Source organism: Typopeltis vanoorti, chromosome 18, assembly GCF_054136105.1.
Source record: "Typopeltis vanoorti isolate ZY-2024b chromosome 18, IOZ_Tvanoo_1.0, whole genome shotgun sequence".
NCBI classification, from domain to species: Eukaryota; Metazoa; Arthropoda; class Arachnida; order Uropygi; family Thelyphonidae; genus Typopeltis; species Typopeltis vanoorti.
The window spans coordinates 102775185-102789454 of NC_143566.1; the positions used below are offsets into that span (position 1 = coordinate 102775185).

General features: G+C 38.6%; 1 protein-coding gene across 1 annotated transcript in view; it reads left to right on the forward strand.

The window, feature by feature from the left end:
• LOC150097000 (ATPase family gene 2 protein homolog B-like) overlaps window positions 1–12767 on the forward strand; it is a 59783-nt gene extending 47016 nt beyond the window's left edge. The window contains exon 2 of the mRNA XM_090408108.1: window positions 10729–12767. Coding sequence (XP_090264234.1) covers window positions 10729–12767 — 2039 coding nt within the window. The remainder of the gene's footprint in view (window positions 1–10728) is intronic.
• Window positions 12768–14270: the final 1503 nt, after the last annotated feature.

The following is a 14270-nucleotide window of genomic DNA, read 5'->3' on the forward strand; positions in this document are numbered from 1 at the left end:
CCCTGTTGTTTAATGCTGTCAGGTTCTCATGGTTTCCGTCTTCCAGAACTGTGTTCTGTAACGATCACGGGGTGGGTGTGGGGGGTGTGGGGGTAGAAACGTCTCACAGAGCTTTTTTTCCCTGCTAGATATTAAGTACTTCGCCTAACCTGATGAACTCCGATATACAGGGTGTTCGGGATAAATTTGACAGTTTCGTAAGGAAAAAGAAAATCTTCTTTGTATCTATTAAATTTAATGAATTGACAAAAAAACATTACAGGCAGAGTTAATTACAATACTATCAACAAGATTTACTCAAAATAACCACCATCAGCATCGATCACAGCTTCAATTCTGCTTCGGAACCTCGAACAAGCTGATGCTACAGTCTCCCTGGGAAGGGCCGCAAAAACTGTTTTAATTTTATCCATTAACTGGGCTTTTGTATTACTGGAAGTGCGATTGGTGTCTTTTTCAACTGCGCCCCATACAAAATAATCCATGAGGTTAAGGTCTGGGGAGTTTGGAGGCCAAACATTTGGACTGGTGAAGTCGTAGAAATTTTCAGACAACCATTTTTGACTTTTCCCAGAGGTGTGGCAAGGGGCCGAATCCTGCTGCCATACATACGGCCTACCATTGGCTACCCTTGTTATCCAGGGCTTAACTACAGTTAGCAACTCCACGAACAAAGCCCGAATTCCAATGCCAGGGTTCTTCAACACCTGTTCCTGCAGATTTGCGAGGAATTCTGCTGTACGAACGCAATCAGATCGTCTGCTAGGGATCTTTCTTCTTGCTACATCCTCGTAGTCACCATTGCAAGTCTCTATTTCATGCCTGATTGTTTTTACTGTATTCAGGGAGCATTGGGCAGCAGTCGTAATATCCTTATTTTGATGGCGGGCACGAATCATCATGATACAAGTTATTCTCTTCCATGATTCAGGTGGGTTCCAGCTATCCATCCTTTCTGACATCTTGTATATGAATGAAGAAGGGTCCAAACTTTTAAATGAAGAGAAGTGTGTGTTAATACATGTAACTTACGGAAAAATATAATTAATTATAAATATGTCAAATTCATCCCGAACACCCTGTACGTCTTCGAATTTCATTTCATCTATTAGTTTTCCATGTCTCTATGTCTATCAATGTCGATAATTCTCAATATTAAAAAGTTTTCCTTACCTGCATTTATCGCAGCTGCTCTTCTAATGCAATTCACAGTTTAGTCGTGCTAGAAACTATTACTACAATTACTATCACTATTCACAATTCCTTTTAAATCACAGTTCATTATAATTCGCGCCACACAATCTCACATCAGCTTATGCCAAATGCACCAAGTCTTTTTATATATCACTTATCACAATTCCTTATCACAGTTCATCACACTATGCGCCACACAAACTCACATCAGCTTATGCCAAATTATTATTATTATTATTAGACACCTCCAGGGAGTCCAAAGACTCATCAAGGGAGAGTGTGCCAACAGCGTCGAACGATTGCTCCCTTCCAACTACTAACTGCACTCAAACTTGCTTAACTTTTTGATTGATCCATTAGTAGCAGAGGCTTTACCAATCGACCAACCTTTGCTAGCAGTCATCAAGTCTTTCTATATATATAGAAAACGGATTATGTTCAAACCCAAATCACAATAAATTCCGATTAACGATTAACGTTGCTGGTTCTAAGGGTGAAGCGTGAGGTTTTTTATACTCCTGGCTATCTGATAGGAATATGGTGAGGGAAAGGTTTATGAGCTATATGCTCGCCCTGGGAGGGAATGGAGCTTACATATCTATATTAGAAATTTATGTGGCTTTTGGTCTTTTGTGTTCGTAGAGATCAGTTTCGTTGTAATTTGCATCTTGTTGTACCAGTTCGTTGGGGTATAGACGTTTTTAAGAAGTACTTTTTTGCCAGGGTTTGGAGGAAAGAGAAGATATGTGGGATATTAATATTCCAATGAAGTTAAATATCACTGACAAACCATGGAACATTTAGAATCATACGTTGGAATTTGTTTTGCACTCGTTGCAATTTGAAAATATTAATATTGGCGGTATAACTCCAGGCTGGAAATCATATGTGATTATGGGATGAATAATCAGCTGGTAGAGAAGCAATTAGATCCTCGTGTTTAGTTTACTGTTCCTATTAATTAGGGGGTAGAGCTGGGCGATAGCTTTAGATGCCTTTTAACATAAGGCCTTGATGTGGTGGTTGAAGGTTAGTCTTCTGTCCAGTAGTACAGCAAGGTATTTGGCTTCTGTTTTCCAGGGAATCTTGGCATTAAACAGGAAGATATCTCCTTCAGGAAATACCGTTCTTCTCGGTAAGAGCATAACTATGCTCTTCTGTGGGTTTTACTTGTAATCTCTATTTGGAGAACCATTGCTCTAGTGTTAGTAGGTTTTGCTGAAATTTTTTGGTGACAATGTGTGGCTGCAGAGATCTGGTTATTAACGCTGTGTCATCTGCATAGAGGGTTATAATGAACGACATTGGGTTGTGTGGAATGTCTGCCATATATATTGAGAACAGAATTGAGGCCAATATGGTTCCCTGTGGAACTACTGCCAGGATACGATGCTGGGTGGGTATCGTCCATCTGTTACAAACGTATGATTTACTCATCTGCATCATTTCCAGTGGTATATGAGCAGCGATAAGATTGTACAGTAATCCTTGGTGCCAGATTTGATCAAAAACTTTGACTATATCTAGAAATACAGCTCTAGTGTGTTGATGCCAATTGCAGCCTGTAATGACATACTCTGTAAGTCTGTGAATTTGTTGAGTGCTACTGTGAAATTGGTGAAATCTAAATTGTTCTTTTTGGAGAATGTTTAACTTATTTATTGTTGCTTGGAGTCTGAAGAGGATTACTTTTTTTGCAATTTTCCCTAATTTTGAGATCAAGCTGATAGGGCGATAATTTTGAGGTAGATGTGTATCTTTTTTTGGTTTATGAATTGGAATTATGTGTACAATTTTCCAGGAGGAAGGGAAATAGTGTAGTTTGATGATTGCATTGATTATATTGGTGAAATGCAGAACAGCTTTGCATGGCAGCAATTTTATGACTTTGTTCCCAATGCCAGCAGGACCAGGAGCTAGTTTTTCCATTTAAGTTCTTGATGATGTCATATATTTCTGCTGGTGAAGCAGGAGTGGCTTGACTGGTACAGGTACCAAAGAGTTTTAATGAGTGTCTGACATGGTGATGAATTTTATATATGTGGTTGAAGTTTAGTTTTTCATATGCTGATCTGCATTGCTTTTCTAAGTTTCTAGTTATGGCTTCTGCTTTTTCAGTGTCTGTATGTGCAAGACCCAGATCTGAATGAAGAGGAGATTTGATTCAATCCTGCCTCTGAGACCCATCAAGAGTGTCCAGATGGAATGATCAGTAGGTGCGATAGAAGTCAACGTATTCTCCATAGTTTGTCTCTGTGTAATTTAAGAGCTTCTCTGACTGACTGATTTAGTTTGTTAAGGATTTTCTTGTCTTGTGGAGCACGACTGTTGTGATATATTTTCATTGTTTTGTGTTTCTTTCTAATTAAATCCTTAATGTCTTCTGGTAAACGGTTGGGCTTGGGAACAGTTGTGGTAGAGATGACTGCTGTTAAGGATGCATTGATCTGTTTGGTGAGGTTTTTAACTGCTAATTCAATTTCAACTTTGGATCTGATATGAGACAGAGAGCCAATATATTCTGGGAGTACCATAGATAACTTCTCTCAACGTGTGGAGTGGGTGGGTGGGGGGGGGGGGGGGAAATGCTCTCGTTTTCCAAGTTGGGGAAGAATTGGATTGTGGTCTGAGATAATTAATCTAGTGATCTAAGACTGAATTGATGTTTGATATTCTCAAGTATGTCGGCAGTGCCAATGGGGCTGTGATGAGTTGGTTCGGTAGGGTCTGCCATGACAGCATAACTGGATCCTGTGTTGTTGTTATGGCCATTTATGTATATGTATAAGTATATGGCCATTTTTCTTGGTGGTTCTGCTGTTCCAGGAAGGATGCGTCGAGTTAAGCTCTCCAGAGATAATGACGAACTCCCTGACTCAAGGTCTGAAAAGAATAAAATTTTTAATGGTAGGATGTAGAGAGCATAGATTTTAACTTTGCCCTCTATGTTAGTGAAGACTTCTATTCCAGTGATCTCAAGATTTGGGTTGAAGGGTTGGTTAATGAGTGGTGTTTGATATAATGAAGATGGCAGTGCCACTGCCTCTGTAGTCAAGCCTATCGTTTCTGTGAAGCTGATATCCTCTTAATTTGGGGATTATCTGCCGGTCTCAGATGAGTTTCGTTAACTAAAACAATATCTGGGTGATATCTCTGCACAAATTCTTGTAGTTCCAAAATTTTTTTCTTGAGTCCGTTAGCATTCCATGCAATAATCTGAAGTGAGTCTGGGACAATTCTATTCCTGTTCATTGGAGAATTCAGTTAAGGTGGATTGGGTTTCATCCAAGAATTTTTTCCTAGCATTAAATGAAGATTTTGATTTACTGAAATCCTGCAGCATGTTTGCGTGAGAAGCAGCAATGATTGCCGATAGATTTGGGTGTGATTTTGAATAATTCTGTTCTTGTGTTGTCTTTTTTTTGGGGGGGGGGTACGTCAGCATATTGATGAACCATTCTGAACGTTTCGGATTGTGGCGACTGGGCATCTCTTATAGTGTGTGAAACATAGGAGACTGGGAATCCAGAGCTTCAGTAAATCTTTGAGATACACTGTGCATCCTATGCAGCTAGCAGGGTGAGGGCCACTACAAACTGCAGTGACTGTTAAAATGTGGCTCTCACCATATTTTAAGCACTTGTACTCTACTCTACACGTCTTCTTGCCATGGGCATACTTAAAAAATCTGTGGCATTGTCCAGTTGAAGCCCTCTTTCCCAGAGATTCTGGAGTAATCTTGAGCCCACAGATTGATGTTAAGCCATAGATGTTTTTGTATAAGCTAATGATCTCCATCAGGACCAATTGCTTTGGGCTGTTTTCAGCTCTGAGCATTCTGCTGACCTTAATAGGTGACAGGTCTTGATAGTAGAGATCATCAGTTATTTCTTCCATGGTTATATCTTCGGATACACCTCGTTGGACCACTTAATTATTTTTTTCTGAGCTGAGGGAAAAGGTGTGATATTGGCCACTTTTAGAATCCATTTCTTTTAAGGGTCTTGGTAGTCTATCACGATGACAGGCTGGATCTTGATACCATCGTCTACGTTTTTTGCTGCTGTGTATGCAATCTATAAAGTGGACATGGTAGCTCTTAAGGATGTCCATCTGAGCTTTTCTCTTAAAATAATCGGGGATACACTTTCTTTAGGGGAGGCAGTGGAGTCAGAAATGGGACTATCTTCATCCATTCCATCAGCTTTGGGTCGCTCAGTAGCTGTAGTTTTGTGCTTCTTGCGCATATGAATCTCCGAGCCATCTTGGAGGGGGGGGGAAGTGGAGATGACGAAATCCAGCTTTCCTTCCAAACTTCCAAATGAGCAGTAACTGCACTCTCTTCGTCGTCTCTTGACACACCTGGTCATTCTAGTTCAAACTTTTTAGTAACTTCTTGAGTAGGTTTAGAGCCAGCCCTCTATCCAGCGACTCCACCAAGCATCAGTGACAACTTCACTTATGTTCAATGATAGGAAATGTGAATAAAAAAAAATCAGCTAACGCTTTTTATTCCCTTATAGGGATCGAATAAAAGGCGTTAGCTTATTGCCAATTGCTCGCCCTGAGCAGGCTTGGAGATTAAATATCAGAATTGGAGTTTAAGATGGCTTTGGGAATATTATATTTGAAGAAATCCGTTGCTTCGTAATTTGCAGCTAATTGAATCCGTTTATTGGGGTGTGCAGCTAGATAGGGTATAAAGGTCTCACCTATATGGAGACTGAGTGGGCAGTCAAGATACAATTAAAGTAGAAGGGGTTCTAAAGCCAATGTGTGTTATCCCGTAGATCAAGTCGATAATCTATCCTTCAAGAGAGATCCCGCAGTCCCGAAGGTCTGCCAGGAAGAGCCATCAGAAAAACGCGCACAGTAACGGTGGAAGAGTCGTGATTTTCACTAGGCTTCAGCTGGAGTTTTTTTTACCTCCCTAGAAACCAAACATCCACCACTGGTCTTCTTTTCGGGTGGAGCCTACACAGCCATCGACCTCATGCATATTTCATGCAGAGGGGAGAAATTACAAATTCGAGCTGAATATAACCTGTGCAATGTGAAAAACACGAAAATAAAGCGAAAATCTAACCAAACGCAGTTATCTAGCCTAAAGAAGTGAACACATTTGTCCTCGTCTATCTCCAAATCAGAATACACAATAACAATTAACATTTCTTACTTCAAGGGTGGAGCAAAATGCTTTTTATACTCCATGCTATCTGATAAGGAATCAGTGAGTGGAAAAATTTATGAGCCAATTGCTCGCCCTGAGCAGGCTTGGAGATTAAACATCAGAATTGGAGTTTAAGATGGGTTTGGGTCTTTCAAGAAATTCGTTGCTTCGTAATTTGCAGCTAATTGAATCAGTTTATTGGGGTTTGCAGATGCTTTTGAAAAGAACTTTGTTGCTGTAGTTTGCAAGAAAGTGTAAATATAGGGGATATCTGTTTCCCGATGGAGTTGCAGATTTCTAATGAACCGTAGAGCGTTTAGGATTATACGTGGACATTTATTTTGCACTCGTTGTAATTTGAGAATATTAGTATCAGCGGTATGACTCCAGTCCGGAGAAGCGTAAGTGAGTATAGGACGAACCATCAGTTTGTAGATAAATAGTTTGATTCTGGTGCTCAGCTTACTGTTCCTGTTGATTAGAGGATAGAGTTGAGCAACGGTTTTTGATGCCTTTGCACAGAGAGCCTTGGTATGACAGCTGAAAGTTAGTCTTCTGTCCAGTAGTACACCAAGGTATTTGACTTCTGTTTGCCACGTTATTTTTGTGTTAAACAGAAAGATGTCCCCTTCAGGAAGCATCAGTCGTTTGGTGATTAGCATGGCTATGCTCTTCTAGGGGTTTACTCGCGGTCTCCATTTGGAGAATCATTTTTCAATCTGTAGTAGGTTTTCTTGAAGTTTTTTAATTGCAAGATGTGGCTGTAGACATCTGACTAATATTGCTGTATCATCTGCATAGAGGGCCATGATGGATGACAATGGATTGTGCTGGACATCAGCCTGTATATGGAAAACAGAATCGGAGCTAGTAAGGATCCTTGTGGGACTCCAGCAAGATACGTTTCTGGGTTGATACTGTTCCATTGACCTTGATTTGCATATGCCTGTCAAAAAGGCATGATTTAATTAGGTGAAGTATTTCCAATGGTATTCCAGCACAATCCATTGTCAAATTTTATCAAATGCACTAGCTAGGTCAAGGAAAAAGCCCCAGTTCATTGATACAATTATATCCAATTGAGATCTATTCGACTAGTTCTATGTATCTGTTGGGTGGTACTATGGAATTGAGAAATCCAAACTGCTCTTTAGGAAGAATGTTTAACTTGTGTACTGAGGGTTAGAGTCGATGAGAATAACGTATTTTGCAATTTTATCCAAGTTTGAGATGAGACTGATGGACCGATACTTTTGAGGTTTGAATTATATCCGCCATTTCCAACAGGAATGGTCTGAAACAGAGGATGGAATTAATTATGTTGGTCATATGTACGATAGTTATATGAGGCAGCAGCTTAATCACCTTGTTGGTGATGCCATCGGGTTCAGGAGCCTTTTTGTTTTATAATTTCTTGATTTTATCATATATATCTGCTGGTGATGTCGGTGCATTTTGATTAGAGCAGGTTGCAGAAGATTTTAATGAACATCTGACATGTCGATGGATCTTGTAGATGTGATTGAAGTCTAGATGTTCATATGAGGGTTTACATGTTTTCATTGTTGTCTAAGTTTTCTGCTATTGCTTCGACTTTATCAGCATCAGTGTGGATGAGGCCCAGATCTGTTTGGAGTAGGGGAAGAGATTTATTTTTGTTTTTGATCTTTCTTATTAGATGCCAAATGGAGTGATTGTGAGGGGAGACAAAGTCGATCTTTCTTCCCAAAGTTGGCTACAATGTGCTTTAAGGGCATCTCTCACTGCAGAATTGAGCCTATTCAGGATTCATTTGTCTTATGGTGCATGGGAATTATGAAACCTTTTTCTAGCCTTATTTTTCTACTTGATCAGGTTCATGATATCTTCTGGCAAGTGGTTGGACCTGAAGGCAGTTGTGGAAGTAGTAGCATCCAAATCAGAGGAGAGTAATGATTTTAATTTAGGATTGTATGCTGCATAGATTTTTAGTCTACTAGCCAAGCTCCTGAGAACCTCTACACCTGTAACCTCAAGATCAGTGGTAGGTGGAAAGTTTATGGAGTGACGACTAATATAATTCTTGATGGAAATTACAGCGCAACCGCCTCTGTGGGTCGGCCTGCCAGTTCTACAGATCATATCACCTAATTTTGGGGTTGTCCAATAATCTCATATGCGTTTCACTTATCAAAACTGCATATGTCTGATGTCTTTGGGTGAACTCTTGGAGCTCCAAGACCTTATTTATGAGGCCATTCGCGTCCCACTCTATAATCTGCAGAGTCTGGATTTAGTTTATTCATTTTTATGAATGAGCGCTGTGAGAATGGTTCATGTATCCTTTAGGAATCTTAGTACCGGATGGCATAGGGTTGGATATGCTGAAGTCTTGTAGCATATTTGCCAGAGAGGAGGTGATGATCGCTGTCAGGTTTGTGTGTGGTATTGGCTGATCCTGTTCATGAGTTATCTGCTTAGAACGGACTTAATCCGCATATATCCTTGTCTGTCGTTGTTGAGTTGTTCTTTCAAAGGCCCCAGACTGTGGCAGATGATCTTCTAACAATTTTTGCTTGTCATTAAGAGGCTGTGGAGCTGAGGCCTCTGGTGTGCATCTACTGAGGGAAGAAGACTGTCTATCTCTCTCCGATCTTCTAGTTTTTGTGTTTTGAATGAATCCTCTGTAGTTGGCTGTATATGGGCCACCACAGTTGGCACATTTAGCCAGGGTGGTTTTCGGTTTTGTACAGACAGTGGATGGGTGTCTGTCCCCAGCATTTTAAATATTTAAATTCAGCCTTACACATTTTCTGGGCGTGGCCAAACTTTTGACACCTGTGGCAGATGTCAAAAGTTTTTGTTTGTTGTAGCCCTTTTCCTTAAGGGTTCTGGGCTGATTTTAAATCCACAGATGGATGTCAGGTCATAAATTCGTTTGTAAGATTGATGGATATCAACTAATACTAGTGGCATTGGAGTCTTGTCTTTATTGCCCATTCTGCTGACCTTGATGGGTGCAGGTCCTGATGGCATAAGTCAACAGCCAGTTCTTCTGTGTATACGTCTTCAGGCACTCCTCTGAGCACCACCTTCAGATTTTCTCTGAGCCGAGCAAGAAGATGTGATACTGAATACCGAAAATTTTTCCTGTCAATTTTCGGTAGTCCATCACTGTGATGGACTGAATCTTGATGCCATCGGTGATATTTTTGGCAGTGATATAAAAGATCTGTAGATTGGACATGGTGGCCCTAAGAGACATCGATCTTTGTTTTTCGCGGAGTATGATTGGAGGTATCTTTTCTCTAGTGGAGGCAGAGGATTCCAAAACTAGACCATCATCTTCCATTCCATCCTCATTTGATGGTTCAGAGTCAGTAGGTTTTCGCTTCTTGCCCACTCGGACCTCTGTGAAGTCTGATGGGGGTGGAGATAACCAATTCCAGCCTCTCTTTTGTTGGAGCATTGTCGTCACCTTCTTCCTCATACCCCAGCATAAAGTAAAAATTGATTTCAAATTTTTTAAGAATCTTTTTAAGTATGTTTATGGCCAGCTCTCTGTGAAGTGACTCTACCAGGGCGTCAGTTTTACTCTTTATGAGAAATGAGGTGTTAAAGCACTGTTTAAGAGTGCGAGTCCTTGCTTCCTCGTAAAAGTCCCGTAGACCCAATCGATGATCTACCCGCAGAGAGAATCCCGCAGCCACAAAGGACTGCCAGCAAAACCGAGCGAAGTAGCAGCAATTTTTAAAACTGTAATGTCCCAATAAAGGGGAAAAGGAGTGTAAAGAACTCACTTGGCCCAGAGAGTGAAAACCTACCTCCCTGAAATACCATACGTTCACCACTGGTCCTCATAGCCGGTGGGGCCTACACGGTCATCAGACCTCGTTCATTTTTTTACTCAAGGGGGGGGAATAGGTTACAAACTGTGCTAGAGCCAGTGCAATGTGAGTTTTCCGAAAAAACGTGTATAAAATTCAATCAGGCACAGCCTAAAGTAACACGTCCGATCTCATCCAAAATACAATAAATTCCAATTGCTAGACGGTTATTACATACGCACACTCTCCCTCGATGAGTCTTTGGACTCTCTGGAGGTATCAAATAATAATAATAATAATAATAATAATAATAATAATAATAATAATAATAATAATAATAATAATAATAATAACAGTAAAGTAAGGGTTCAGTTATAGTAAAGTTTCAGTTATATTCTCTCGACTTCAATATAAGCTTACTTAGGTAACCGCTTGGGGACTTTAATTTACGTTTTCATCCATTTCCCATCGTGTGCTAATGCCGAAGTGATTTTTGCTTATGTTTTATTTATTTTTTAATTGAAAATGTGTTTTGCATGTTTATTTGAATTATTGCAGTTATTTTAATGGAGTGTGCTGTTCAGGAAAACATAAACGAAAGATTTGAAAGAATTTTTAGTCATATTTTTGTTGAACTTGATGTCATTTCAACTATTGAAAATGTGATATTCTTTAAACGTCGAAGAGAATCTCTTAAATTATTAGTTGCAAGTATTCTTCAGTTTTATGACATTTATGTAGGTTCCCGAGTCAACTGTTCGAGCTTTTTTAAGGTATGGAAAATTTCGCATATATGTGTAACAAGCATTAAAACTAAGGGAAAAGACCTAAGTATCTTGAAATCTGATGACCCTAGACATCGCAATCGTCACAGCATTACAGTCAAAATCGGAAATGTAATTAGCCAGCAACGTTATGAGCAGCTTGGTTCGAAAAATATTTATAGATTAGAAGGATTAAGCACGCCGAAATTCCTCCTGAAGCAGTCACTTCTTAACCCATTTTTGTGTGAGAGAAGTGTACCTTCTTTAGAATATTTTCATATCAGAAACATTATAATTAGTGGGCCACCTGGCGTTGGTAAGACTACTTTAGTTTATGAAGTTGCATACGATTGCAAATTTTATGTACTCTCCCTTCGAGGGTCCGATATTTATACTTCACAATCAGAAGAAAATATTCTACGTGAAACGTTTTCTAAGGCAGAGCTTTTTGCCAGTGAAGGAGGTTGTATTCTTTTCATAGATGAAATCGATACTATGTGTTCCAAAAACAACATCCAAAGTAGAATTATTGAACAACTTTGCATTTTAATGGATAAAGTAAAACCTAATAAAAACTTTCGCATTATTGCAGCAACTAGCAAAATAAATAGTTTGGATTCAGCCCTTAGGAAATCTGGTATGTTTGATAAAGAAATACAACTTGCAGTTCCCACGATGTCGCAAAGAAAAGAAATTTTAAAGAAACTAACCTCGTCGATCCATTCCATTTCAGATGTAAATTTACATGAACTAGCTGCAAAAACACCAGGCTTTGTAGGAGCAGATCTTCGACTTTTATGCAGAGAAGCAGTACTTTGCAGATACCGGAAGAATGAGAGTAATATATTTGATTTAGAGATAAAGTATGAAGATTTTTTGGAAAGTTTAGAATTTGTGGTTCCTTCTGTTCAAAAGGGCTCCCCGTGGAACTTGGAAGTTCAGCCTATAAACTGGGAAGATATTGGAGGAATGGAAAAGATAAAAGAAAAAATTAAGATATGTATAGAATGGCCATTAATGTATCCCAAAGATTTCTATAGAATGAAAATTTCTCCTCCAAAAGGAATATTGTTGTTTGGACCACCTGGATGTTGCAAAACTACATTGGTTCGAGCTGCTGCCACCGAATGTAACGTGAATTTTTTATGTGTTAGTGGTGCTCAGCTTTATTCGTCATATGTGGGCGACTCTGAACGAGCTCTGTGTGAATTGTTTCACAGAGCAAACTACTGTGCACCTTCAATCATTTTTTTGGACGAACTTGATTCACTGGTAGGAAAACGGAAGTTTAATAGTCCGCAAACCGGAATACAAGAAAAAGTACTTTCAGCACTTCTTAATGAAATGGATGGAATAGAAAACACGCAGGACATACACTGCAAATCAGCTGTATCTCAAAACGAATTTGCCAGTTACTTGTGCCAAATGGAATATCATGATAACAGACACGTGCTAGTAGTAGCTGCAACAAACAGGCCTGACCTTATAGATGATGCACTCTTAAGACCAGGTAGATTTGATGAAATTATTTATGTCCCAGAGCCAGATAAAGAATGTCGGAGATCCATATTGAACCTTTTAACTAAACGGATAAATCATTCTGACATTAATTTGGATTGGTTGGTCAAAGAAACGGAGCTGTTTTCTGGTGCCGATTTGGTTAATTTGTATAGAGAAGCTGCCCTTTTGGCTTTAACAGAACAAGGATTTGATACAGAAGTTGTTCTTCAGGAGCATTTTGCTAAATGTTTACAAATCATGCAGCCTTCGCTGGATATCATGCAGTTGAATATGTATAAAAAATTTCAAGAAAAATATGCTAGAGGTAGTTAGTGCTGGAATCGCAATATATCATCTGACAGAAGATATTTGATTATTACATTTTAAAAAGGAGAGAAGAGATATAGTCAAGAGGAAATACTGAATGGCAACTGCCAATTATACAAAACAATACTCTGAAAAGAACTTGGTATACTAATGTTTATACAGCCTTTACACTGCCTTGTTAGCTAAAATAGCATCCAGTTTAAATTCCTAATATTTGGAAAGCTGAGGAAATTGTAGCTGTTCCATAATGATCCACTGAAATGTAACAGTTGCTTGTAAAACTGGAAGAAAATGAAAGATACACAGAGCAACATTGAAATGTCTGTTAAGCAGAACTCTGAATTTGCAATCAAAACATCACTTAGTTATTATTTTGTAAGTTTAAGAAAAGCTAGATTGTTAGCTGTCAAATTTACCAGCAATATGGAGAAGTCAAATTTACACATTATTCAATGTTTTTGAATTGTATTCTGCAAGTGGGATTTAAATTTTATGTATATGTAATTTTTCTAAAATACATGTTTTTCAAAAACAATTTTTTAAGAAGTTTTTTAGAAATTAGCAGCAGAATGAAGCTGGAGGAGCTGTAGCATTTTCAAGAAACTTGTATTTCATATTGAAAATTCAGAGTATCAGATTTTTGCCCTCCTATTTTCAATCTACAGTTTTTGCAATTCATATACATTAGAAGTTAAGTGTTCCAAGCATATTGCTTTGTTATGAAATGTAATTTAATGGATATCACGTGTACACATGTAAACTTTTGTCTTGCAAAATGAAGGTAACATTTGTTCACTTAGATGATCGTTACATCACATTTATGTATGAGCCTGAAGAGTTGGGTCTTTCTCATCATACACTGTCTGCTAGTCGCAACAAAATTCAAGGAAAAAATATATATCCTTTTTAAAAGCTGATTCTTACCAGAATGACTTTACAGAGTTATAGTCTCGAAGTTCAAGTTCAGTAGAATGATTGCTTAAAACTTTACCAGTTTTGGGAGAGTTGATTATTTTAAACATCTGATTATATTTATTTATTTGTTTGTTATATATTTGTTATTTATGTTATTTGATATTTTTTAAATGATTTATTTCCTTAAATTCTATTGGAATCTACAGCAGCATGTCATTTTGACTTCTGTATAACCCAGCATCATCAAATTCCTGACATTTACCCTCAAGGGGGTGTACAGGATATGATAATACCAAATAAAAAATTTACATCATTACTAACTTCCTACCTACAATTTTCTGCCAAATCAATCTGTTACCTGTCAAAGCTATAACATTATCAGATCTTATATTTATATATCTATCTTCTAAGACACGTTTTACCGTATCAATCCACCTATATCTTGGTCTTCCTCTGAGTCTTTTTCCTGCTGACCTGGCAGAGAACACTTGTTTGGCTAATCTTTTTTCGCCCATTCTGTTTAAGTGACCATACCAACTGAGATTAGCTCTGCTAATGCATCCCTGGATGCGGACAATGTCAAGTTCTTTCCTA